We start from the raw sequence: 12300 nt of genomic DNA on the forward strand, positions 1-12300 counted from the left end.
GACATGACCAACCGGCGACATACTACGCAGCGAACGTGTTGATGTGCAACAGTTTGATCCAGAGCATAACATGTGATCCTTAACTGCAGTGGTGGGGAATATTTGATGTAGCTTCAAGAGTAAAAACATTAACAACTGCTGGGTCTCTTGTGTACGTGTTATTGGTTCACTGAATAAGTCAACTGTCAACATCATTAAAAGCGCAAGTGAATGGTTGTTCAGTGCAGTTAATCTGTAAAAGTGAGAGCAGAAGGAAAAATACTTTGCTACCAGTGGAGAGTATAAACCTACAACTTTGTGTCACATAACCTTGGCACAAAATAATTGTACTATCAGGATGCCAATATATAGACTGATGTAGTTAACAAGATGACCAGTGAACTGTCTCGAAGTGAGTGCCACGGCTTTGCAGGCTTTTGGGGTAGTTAGGCTTCTATTATTGCTTGAAGTCTTTTATAGGTGATTTAGATACCTTCATCTGTTTTTGGCCTCTACCTTTGTAATAATTTTTATTTTATTGTATGTCATTGTCATTTTTAATAACTCATTTTCATTGTATGGAACACATTATTAGTGGCTTGGAATATACCTTCTTTTTTTCTTGTTTAGCTCATAAACCACTTCATAACAATGGCTTTTCCCAGAATCAGCAAGCATAAGTATTAAATGTTGAGAGGCATTTTCTAGTTGCTTTGAGAGTCTGGTTGTTCATATTGTTTCTGTACTCTGCTGCATGATAACAAATTCATTCTTCCTGACTTTTGAGAGAGTGCTATGAGTTATTCACTGCATGTGTTACTTTTATCATTTCAGGCATTCATGTGCTCCATCAGAGCTCTTTGATGCTCCTATTGCAGAGATATGCACTGACCAGAAATATGAACTTATCAAACAGACACTGGAGAGGGAAATTAGGTACTGTGACACTCTTATCATCTGGACAGATTGTGATCGAGAAGGCGAGAACATTGGTTTCGAGATCATCCGCGTCTGCCGTAAAGGTTAGAACTTTGTTTCTGTGTTTAAAGATGAGCTGTCAATTGTACTTGAGTGATTGTGCTCTGATGCTGTTCTTAACCTTTTCCCTTTGGTTACATTGCAGTGAAACCAAGTGTGCGAGTGTACAGAGCTCGATTTTCTGAAATCACCCCTGCAGCGGTGTCACGTGCTGTTGCGAACCTAACCAATCCAGATCCGAGGCTTAATGCAGCTGTTGAGGTTCGCAGGGAGCTTGATCTCAGGATAGGCAAGCACTTCTGTTGTTGCATTCTTTAGATTGCATGGTATGCTTATGCCTCGGAATTACCGTTATATTTCTGTGGAATCATTTCGAGGAACTCGAGTATAACTTACAAGTGATATTTCCTGCAATATGTTTGGCTGCATGTTCATGCACAGCTTTTCAGAGTGATGTGCATCAGCCAGCAGCCCCGATCCAAAAACAAAACTGTTGAATCTCTTCCCTATTACTTTTCTTTTTCCCCTGTGTTACTGAGACCTCAACACTGCTCCAAGCAAAAGACATGAAGTTGAGATGAGGAGAACATAATGCAAAGTGTCATTATTTTGTGCCGTTACAACTAAATTGCTTTCATTCATGGTGACTCACTAAGGTTGACGCATGGCTGAAGTGTGTGCATGCTCTTGGGTCCATAGGATCACAAGTGGCACAGTATTAGACATTTTTACATGAGTGCAGTAGAATATTGGTTGTAAAATTGAAAGGAAAAGCTGACTGTCTCTATTAAGAAATTTTCAGTTATAATGTTATCCGAGGATGTTGTCTGTATCTTTGCTTGCTAGCTAGCCACTGTGTTTTATCATTGCTTGAAATACACATGATTAGAAATGATCAAGTGGCATTCAGACACATCAAAAGGTTGTTAGGTTATTATAATTGTTGTATTCTCATTCTTTTCATTTAATGTTGTATGTGACTCTGAGGGCGTTATTACAATTGACTGTGTGTTGGTCACATGCATCAGGTGCTGCATTTACTCGACTGCAAACCCTCCGGCTCAAGCGCGAGTTCCCACAGGAGTTAGGGGATCGCTTGGTCAGCTATGGTAGCTGCCAGTTTCCTACTCTTGGATTTGTGGTTGAGAGGTATCGGGCCATCCTCAACTTTGTCCCTGAGCCGTTCTGGAAAATTGAAAGTGAGTTGTGTGTCGTGTGAATTAAAATTTTTTCTATTATATTGGTCAACTTTTAATGTGACTTTCAGTTTAAGATAAGTTGTCACCTGCTTTAATTTGTGATGGTGTGTGTAACTAGCTGACCAGAAAGATGCTAACGTTATTGGCGTTGAAAAAAAAATTATTTTCTGTGCCTGCGTTTAGATGACAATACAAGTGAAAGTTTAGCTGTTGTTGTTTACTTTAGAAAATAGCAGTGCTAGGAAAATGAGAGTTTGGCCAAAATATCACCCTTTACAACCACTTTAAGGGTTGGGGCAGTCTTCGTTTTGGAAGCAAGATACTGTATAAATTCATTTGCAGCTTCCCAATACTAAGAGAAACACTAGTACATTAGTGATTTAACTTGATGTCTCAGAAGTCTTTTTTCACTCTTGTAGTTACAACATTTGCTAAGGGTCGGGGAGTGAAGCTGTGAATTCCTCTTCAAGGCAGTGTGGAACTCCTGAAATTTCACAGCTTTTGATTCCTGAAATTGGAAAATGTAAGCCTGTTCCCATTCTTGGAATGGCAAGAAGAAGCAGTTCTGCTGATTGCATGCCAGCAAATTTCCACATTCGGGATAATCTCTTATTATCAGGAAAACTCAGGACAGCTGATAATTATTACTCAAGAAACGTAATGGAGTCTGGCATTGGCAACCCTTGAGAACTGTAGAAATGATTCGGAAACATCTAAGTGTCACTCTGATTTGTAACTATAGTAGGAGACAACTTAAAAAAACAGCAGTTGCTAACACTGGGCCGCGGCCCGCCTTGTCCTGTATTACTCCGCTGCCCAATCGCAACAGTAAACTAAATCAGCTTTTTAATGTTTGACTATATGAACTAATCCACGTATCAAAATTCTAGAGCTCATAAATTTTTTCTTGTGATGAGCTTCTTGTCTAGGTAACAAGAATAAGCAGCTGACTACGTTTTCGTCGTGGAAGAATTCTGTGCGCGGAGGCTGAATGTGGGCAGAGCTTCACTGCAGACTTAAGTTGTATCCAACTATAGCGTAGAATTTTTTTATGTTCTTGGCGTTATTTATTTATTGAGACGTGGTGTTATTTTACCCTTGTAGGCTCACTTATGCATGAGTCTCCAATGATATCAAATGTGATACCATACCGGGTGTTTTTTTTTAGCAGGTCCAAAATTTTTAAAGAAAGGTAAATTCCTTTAGATTTATTTTAACCCTGGGGCTATACTGAGGGCTACGGCGGACGCCAGGTAAGAGGCAAACTACTTTAATTAGTTTGCTGATTAACTGAATACGTTAATTAACTTTTATAATTTTTATTTTAGGGGATATGTTGTATTAGCAGAATTGGAGATCGTCTTCCAATCAGTCCAGCCAAAAAAAAATTTTTCATGAATAAATTTTTTGCGCGCGTTACGAAGCGAGAAAAAGTCACCCTAGTAGGCAGCTTCACACTGTCACACAGCATCTGTAAGTACCTGTGACGCAGCTCGCTCCGCCCTGCGCTTTGTGTCAGTGCGTTTTTGTTCCAACACGGCATTCTGTGAGGCCGCGGAGTGAATCGAAACAAGCAGCGATAGCGCAGGCCGCCCGTCCGGGCTTCAGGTGATATCAGCCGTGTGACGCAAAGCGCGGGGCGGAGCGAACTACGTCAGAGGCGCTCACCGCCGCTGAGTTACGGTGTGAAGATGCCTACCAGGGTGACTTTTTCGCACCTCGTAACTTGCTTGAAAAATTTTTTATTAAAATCGTTTTTTCTCGGTTGGACTGTTTGGAGGACGATCTCCAATTCTGCGAATACAACATAACCCCTAAAATAAAAATTAGAAAAGTTTATTAACATATTTAGTTAATCAGCGAATTAATTAAACCAGTTTCCCTCTTTCCTGGTGCCTGCCATAGCCTCCAGTATAGCCCCAGTGATGAAATAAATCTAAAGCAATTTACCTTTTTTTAAAAATTTTGGACCTTCTAAAAAAAAACATGTGGTATAGAACTTGCAGTGTGCTGCAGTTTGTATGTTGCAGAGGCTACATCAAAAACGCACTTTCCAGTACACCAAAATTGGCTTATGTTTGCAAGGCCTAACTTTCTTTCTTGGCAATGCACTTTAGTACTAGTAAACAGGAAAAGCAATAGTCTTTGGCTGCAGGTTACTGAGCACCCGTTGTGCTATGCTGTTATCTCATTCAGACAGTTTTATTATGTTGAATGCTAATCTAAGTGCATCTAATATCTAATATGCTAACCTAATATTTAAGTGCTGAAGGAATTTTCTTCTGTGATTCTTAATGCGATATAGACACCAAAATTTTGGTTGTGTGTTCTTTCTCTTTGTTATGATGCACAAGTCAGTCATAAAAATATGTCGCCATGTTGAATAATTGAATCGATGCTCTCATGCTGTTTTGGTTTCAGTTTCAACAGCTGAATGTTAACTATTTCATCAACTTGGCCTTCAGGTCATGTTAGGCATGAAACAAAAAACTGCATTGTAATCTCTGCTTGTTGTTGTTAGTGGCTATTTATTGGTAATAAGAAAATAAAATATGAAGCGAAAAAGATGTTGCTAGCCGCGGCATCTGCCATCGAAGCCTGAAGCACCTGAGCTGCGGCTAACGGGAATAAAAGGAGACGGAGAGGACAGGGAGAAGGAAAGAAAGGGGGGAGCGATAGAAGAAAGGATAGGGGTAGGGCGGCAATATAAAGGATAGGGGTAGGGAGCGGCCGGCTGCAGCCCCGCGATGACTTTCCGGCCGGCACAGATGCGTTGCCCTGCGCCAGTGAGGGCATCGCGCGGGCCATTGTTCGTAGGGGAGCATAGGGCACACGCACATTCACTTGGTCGTCGCAGGCCAGCCGCTCAAAGATAAATATTTAAATGCCGCGCGCGTGCCGTGTGCTCATTTGTTCTCATTCAGGCTCTGGGAACAAGCTTGGCGTAAGTTGAAAAGATTGAAAACGACAAAGTGGCGATTACATTGCAGTTTTTTTTGGACCTCATGTCAGCTGAAGCTCGAGTTAACATTATAGTACTGTTAAGTTAAACAGCGTGAGAGAATATTTATAAATTACTTATCAAGTGTAGGTGAATTCCACATGGGGATCCCTGCTTAGTGATGTCTTACACGCCATTTTAAAGAAGAAAACACGAAACGAGCAAAAATTTGGTACTCCTGAAACTAAAAGCTTTCCATTAACGATGTTTAATTACATTAATTTTGAGTGCCATCTTTGAATTTTATTAATTAAAACCTGGGTGTACATGAGTACAGAACCAGCAGGGTGAAGCAATTTGTTTACTGTCTCTGCATTTTGCGTCGTCCTGTGCAAAATGTAGATTGCTTCCGTTTGAAGCTTCCGTAGTGATGATGCATTGAGTTGGGGCTGAGGCGAGCAGACTACGCCACCCTCTCTTCTTAGTCCACATTTCCGTTTTCTTTGGCCTAAACATTAAGAGAGCCAAATGCCTCTTCACAACCTATGCCTTGTTAGCTTTATAATAACAAATGGAACCTTCTGTGTTGCCTTGTTACCTGCATTTGGACTAACATTTAATAAATGCTGTGGTACTCGTAACTCGCATAGTATTTTAGGTGAATAAAATGTGCAATAGGTACCGTTTATTACAAAGAGTGAAAAAAAAGAGCTGTGGTGCCACACAGAAGGCTTGAAGGATCACCTGCACATGCAGATAAATAACACAGCTCATGCATTGAGCTACTTTTTTTTTTTATAATTTCTTGTTTTTCGTACACTAATGAATGATTCAAGCTTTAATATGGCTCGAGCTTTGAGCCAGTTGCCTGATGCTGAGTAAAGTTCATGCCAGTGTTAAAAGGGCTCCTGCTAAGATACGAGAATATTCTGTTCCCATTCCTTTGTGGTGGAAGTGCATCAAACTTCATTCCCATTGCAATTTTGGAGCCCTGGTTACTATTCCACTCCCATTACATTCGAGCCTCTCATAAACCTAAAACAATTCTAAAGTCATTCCAATCTTGCAGTGGCAATTCTTCAACCCTACATGTAATAGTAAAAAAAAAAAGAAAACAAATTTGATTGGGTGATTGAAAGCAGTGAAATGAAAAGCTAGCTTGTTATTTTTGCAAAAACTGGCTCTAAAAAAATCTGCTTGCTGGCTGTTCTGTTTCTTCTTTTTTTGGCATGCAGTGAGCCACACAAAGGACAGCATAAAAGCTGAATTTTCTTGGAAGCGGCATAGATTGTTTGACTACCATGTCTGTTCCGTACTGTATGAGCGGTGTGTCCATGGAAACGTAAGTAGAAGCACATTTGTATTTCTCATGCATTTCTTTAGTACCATGCAAGATGAAAGGTGTACCGGAAAGAAAAATTTGTTTATTTTGTGTCTCTGCAGCCTCCCCAAGCACAAGTGGTTGAAGTCAGGAGTAAGCCAAAGTCAAAATGGCGACCGCAGCCTATGGACACTGTTGTAAGTGCACTGATTTGAGGTAGCTTACTTCACCTTTTCATTAATTTTCTTTTTGTCTGCCTGCACCGACTGGCTCACATACAACTCAATGTGAACATACTGTTAATCCACGAGGAGAAGTGAAAGATTTGAAAAATTACTGACCAATTAGCTTTCTGGCCTTTGCTTATCAGGTATTTACTAAGGTAATCATTTATAGAAGCAAAGCAACATTAGACATAAATCAAGAGATTAAGCTGGTTTTTACCTGCCTCGGTGGCTCAGTGGTTGCGGCACTCGGCTGCTGGCCCGAAAGACGTGGGTTCGATCCCAGCTCCGGCGGCCAAATTTCGATGGAGGCGAAATTCTGGAGGCCCGTGTACTGTGCGATGTCAGTGCACGTTAAAGAACCCCAGGTGGTCGAAATTTCCAGAGCCCTTCACTACGGCGTCCCTCATAGCCTGAGTCGCTTTGGGACGTTAAAACCCCAATGAACCAAACCAAACCTAAGCTGGTTTTTATATACAATACTCAAGATTAGACCAAATTTATGCCATTAATTAGGTAACAGGGAAGTGTGCAATATACAACTGGAACCAGCCCGTGTACACAGCCTTTAAAGATTATGACATAGCTTTTGATTCATTTGAAACATAGGCAGTCATACAGGCATTGCATAACCAAGATGTAGAAGAAGGTTATGTAAATGCGATGAAAAATATATACAGGGACTGCATAGTAACTGTAGCCTTCTACCATAAAAGTGACAGAGTACCATTCTGGAAGGGTATCAGGTAAGGTAACACAACTTCTTTGTTGTTATTCACTGTATGTTTTTGAGAGGTATTGAGAGGGTTGGATTGAAAAGAGCTAGGTATAAGAGCTGATGGAGAACACCTTAGCAGCCTCCAATTAGCTGATGACATTGCCCTGCTAAATAACTCAGGGGAGGAATTGTAGCTGATCATCATGCACCTGAATATGAGAAGTAAAGTTGTAGGCCTAAATATAAATGTGTATAATACTAAAGTAATTAGATTAATAATCCGGGTACGTGACAAGAGTTTATTATAGGTGGTCTGGCATTGGAATTAAAAAAATAGTGCATCTATCAAGGCCAAATGGTGACCACAGATCTGGACCATGAGGAATAGGAGAATGAGAACAGGTTAGTGTGCATTTGGTAGGCACTCTCCAGTTATAAACAGCACTGTACTAGCATGGAGAGATGAAATAATGATGAAGGCAATGAGAGCAGAGATTATTCTTCTCCTGCTTCCGAGTGGGAAATTCTTCATGGGAAAACCAATCTGGCGTACACTTTTGTTTTTTTAGTCTTTTCTAACCTATAAAAGCTCCTTTGGTGAGATTGGTCTCTCTGTGGTTAGAACGGAGTACCCTATCAACACAGGCCAATTTCAGATTGTCTTCACTGTCTGTTTAAAGGGCACCTGCCCAGGGCCAGGAAATTTTTTAAAAACAAGCCCACTGCATAGATGAGGCATCGCAGATAACCTCTGCAAAATACTAGAGCCATGCACGCCCCAAAAAGCTGTAAAAATTCAAATCAAAGCCCGCTCGTTCTTTCCTTCCACAAGCAAATGTCCCCGCCCACTACTCTGGCCCGTTTGACGTCATATGGTTCACTTTCGCTAAAGGCATTCCATTGGTGCGTCGTTCTGACTGACGTGAGGAGGTTGAGCGTAGCCGGGGCATCGCGTCGTCTGCACAACACTTTCTGCAGCACCTTTCGTTTTGGCACATACCTACAAACCCGCATGAAGGAAAAAAAAAAAACTGTGCAGGGAGCGTCCAGCGACAGCCTTGAACCCTAGTCATAAAAAGTAAAAAATAGTAAAACAGAGTCACCCCCCCCCCCCCCCCCCCCCCCCCGCCATGAGCACGTCACGAGGTAGCCCTCTGCATGGGCGCTCCAAACTCGGTTTTTTTTTTCCTCCATGCAAGCCCCCCAAAACAAGGTTTTAATTACTTGTGCATATGGAGTGTCGCGTGTAGTAGGGCCTTTCACTCGCACAGTCAACCGCTCTGCACACACACCGCTTATCGTTCGTGCATCTTGCCTACGCCTTAGCTCTGTTGAACGACATGAGCTTAGGAGCAGAGAAAAGACACAAACACACAGAACATATAAACACACACGGAGAAAAGCAAACGATGGGGAGGCCTAAAAAAAATAAATAAAAAGGTGGGTCGCTAACTGGGGTTGACAAACAGATGTATGAAAGGATGCGCTCGCTAACTAGTTTAGGTGGTCGAGCCGATTGCGCCTCTCGATAGTTCAGTGTGCGGAGGAAATGCAACTACGCTGTTTCGTCATTGGATGCGCGCACAGTGACTGGAGTCGAACCACGATCCGGTACAGATTTCCAGGAGATTATGAGTTGAGTCATGTCTAGCTCCAACGCATCGGCCTTCCTGACACAGCGGTAAAGAATGTGGTTGTTTTCGGATGACTATGTCCACTACCCAAGCAACTGGGGAGAGGAAGGACAAAGAAAAAAAAAACGCGACGAAACACCGCGAGGAGACCCAAAGAGTAAAATAGAGAGGGCTTTGGGAGACCCGCCACTCTCCTCCCTTCCCCCCCCTCAAATAAACTGGGTAGCAAAAACCAAGAAAAGAATTATTTTCAAGGCGGGGCCATGACGTAGACATGTGACGCACTCCACCAGACACCACGCCTCCCGCTAGCATCGGAGGAGGAAGAGTGATTTTCCCTTGCGGAGCATAGTCGACGAGGCACGCGAAAGAAAAATATTGAGGAGGGAATGGAAGGAGAGGAGCATGGCGAAGTAGTTGATGGCGATGACTGTAACTACGCTTTCGACCAGAGGGTAGTCAGTTGCCCTTTAATGTATGTTAGGGTAATTGAGTGGATTCCAAGGGAAGGAAGACGTAGCAGGGGACGGCAGAGAGTGAGTTGGGTAGATGAGATTAGGATATCTGCGAAGAAAGGAAGGCCACTAGTGGTACTAGATAGGGCTTATTTGAGGTCAACAGGGAAGTCCTTTCTCCTGCAGTGGACATAACCGGGCTGGTGATGATGATGACAAACAACTGGCACAGCTGTCTATAGGGCTGCAGTTCTTCTTTGCTTCTATGAGGATAGGCAACTGCGTTTGTGCCTGTTATTTGATGATTCATGTCAAAGTGATGCCAAGGGACATTGCAAATTTTCTTCTGCATAATTGCTGCTATCTGTGTAATGCTCTGCCTGTATATTTGAAGTCTGTTTAAAAAGGTAAAATGTGCATGCAATATTTGGATAGCTAAGCATTCTTTGTAAACTAGGGCAGTCTGGTTGCTTTGTCACTGTAGTCCTGGTTGCATTACAAGGCTATAATATTTCTTTGCCGTAATTTCAGTACCTTACCTTACTCATTGTATTCATTATGTGCTAATATGGTTTGTGACCCAAAAATATTCTGTTGTGCTCCTGTAACATCTTATGCTTTTCAGTTGTTTAGCGTAATTTTTATTGCCTAGCTGTGCAATGCACACTTTCTTAAAAAAAAAAACTTTTTTTTTACTTTTCATGTGGAAGAATTCTCTGGGAAAGTCATGCCATTCTGCTTTTATATCCTATTGCTGCACAAGGATGAATGATTGCTTTATTTTCTACAGTTCTCATCCTTTGCATTGTGCACAATATTTAATTTTGCAACCTTGACTACTGTTACAGGAACTGGAGAAGCTGGCATCCAGAAAGCTCCGTATAACTGCCAAAGACACTATGCAAATAGCTGAAAAGCTATACACAGATGGCTTCATAAGTTACCCACGTACAGAGACCACGAAGTTCCCACCTGACCTCAACCTAAGGCCACTTGTTGAAGCCCAAACTCAGGACCCACGTTGGGGAGGTTCGCTGCTGTTTGGCTGTCACACCGTTTTCTACCCCTTTGCTTTCTTCATGCAGTGCCAGTCCCCTGGTATCATTGTTCTACAGTCCAGGCAACTTAAGTGAATTTTTGAACTCTGACCTAGTCAGCAATCCTTGAAGTGTGCTTTAAAAGTGCAAGGGTCCAACCCTTGAGAAAGCAAGGTAACACACATTGTCAGGTAGAACAGATGGCATGCAATGTAAGGTTTCTTCTTTTTTTGTCTTGGCTTTTCTGATTTATGCTGTCATAAAGCAGCCCTCAATGTGAAGTCAGTGCCCGTGTTCCTGCATGCAGCTGCTGGGCCCCAAGGTAGTGACTAGAGTACTATCTTGAGGCCTAGCTGCAGCATTACTACCATGGCTATCAACCGTGCCACTGAGGCCCTGCATTCCAGTATAAGGCTACATTCTTGCAGTTGCAAGGCAAAAGGACATAGATGAAAGAAGTTGAGCTGGGGAAAACTGTAAAAGCTAAATATGGCACATCTAATTTCTCAACGCTTGTTGCATGTTCAGGGAAAATGTTTTTCTCATGGTCAACGGAGGCATTTCTTGACATTTCTGATGATCAATGAAGACACCACGTTTTTAGTTGCATGTTTTTTTGTTTGGAATTGTGCCCAAGACATTATATACATTGATCATCATATGGAACTCACCTACGCACAGTAAATAATTTTTAATTAAATATCCTGTAGTGTTGTTTCGGTTTCAGCAACTGGATGGAAGCTCTGACTTAAGGGGACTCGAGGTCATGTGAGCCATGAAAAGGCTGCGATGTAGACGCCGCTTTGTGATTATTCACTCCAACATTTAGACTTGCCAGCCCAAAGTGTCAAAATAAGAGCGAGTAAGCAAGCGACTTCAGTACCACATTTTTTTTTATGACTCATGACTTCAAGTTTACTGGCATGTCAGGTATCTCACCACTATTAGAACCAAAATTGAAGCAGCATGAGAGAATAAATTCAATTATAAATTATTTACGAGGCATAGGCAAATTTCTTGTGCCAATATATGTTTACTAACCTCATACACAACATTGTAAATGGAAAAACACAACCATAATTTGATGTTTGTGCCTCTTAAAGATGAAAGGACATTGACTCTTTTCAGTTTATTACTCACTATAACACGCAAAATTAGGAGGCTGCACTATATGTCATTCTTCAGGCTTTAAAAAGCTTGCTGTATGTTTTGAAATACACAAATAGCACTTTTGTTTATACGTAGAGTGCATCTGAAAATAATGCAGAAGTAGTGTAAACTAACCTGAGTGTGCTCTTGACACTAGATAGGGTGGCTATGAACGTGGAAAGAATGCGGTGTGTGTTAATGGAGCACAAGCTTTCTGCATTCGATGATTTCACGCACATTTCTGAAATGTGTCCTCTCATATAATATCGACGTATCTGTTTCTTTCGTATTTTTGTGTGCCATCTCTGTTTTTTCTGAGCTCTTAGCTGTAGTTGGCTTGAAAAGGCTGAGATTGCGTTATATGACATCAGGCTCCATGAAAAGCTGGAGAAGACAGAACACAAGCGCTAGACTTCCACTGAGTGCTTTATTGCGCTTAGAGGGGTTTGATGAAGGGTAGCAGGCTGGATGTGGTCAGAAAAGAAAATAGCCTGAAGGGGTCCTCATGCTGTGTAGCGGGGCACTTCAGCACATTAGACAGTCCTAAGCTTTGGAGGGCTGAGGACTTAAGTTCCTCCAAGGTGGGAGGAACTTAAGTCCTCAGCCCTCCAAAGCTTAGGACTGTCTAATGTGCTGAAGAGCCCCGCTACACAGCTTGGAAGAGA

General features: G+C 41.9%; 1 protein-coding gene across 3 annotated transcripts in view; it reads left to right on the forward strand.

Moving 5' to 3' along the window:
- Positions 1 to 12300, forward strand: part of Top3alpha (topoisomerase 3-alpha) — a 47926-nt gene that overhangs the window by 1515 nt on the left and 34111 nt on the right. For all 3 annotated transcript variants that reach the window (XR_016290742.1, XR_016290741.1, XM_089581465.1), the window contains exons 2-7: positions 814 to 1001; positions 1103 to 1246; positions 1986 to 2156; positions 6333 to 6439; positions 6541 to 6615; positions 10298 to 10478. Coding sequence is in view for 1 of the 3 variants with exons in the window: in XM_089581465.1 (XP_089437591.1) it covers positions 814 to 1001; positions 1103 to 1246; positions 1986 to 2156; positions 6333 to 6439; positions 6541 to 6615; positions 10298 to 10478 (866 nt within the window). In the remaining 2 variants the exon portion in view is untranslated. The remainder of the gene's footprint in view (positions 1 to 813; positions 1002 to 1102; positions 1247 to 1985; positions 2157 to 6332; positions 6440 to 6540; positions 6616 to 10297; positions 10479 to 12300) is intronic.

Source organism: Amblyomma mixtum, chromosome 3 (assembly GCF_055824585.1).
Source record: "Amblyomma mixtum isolate Tamu chromosome 3, ASM5582458v1, whole genome shotgun sequence".
Classification (NCBI taxonomy): domain Eukaryota; kingdom Metazoa; phylum Arthropoda; class Arachnida; order Ixodida; family Ixodidae; genus Amblyomma; species Amblyomma mixtum.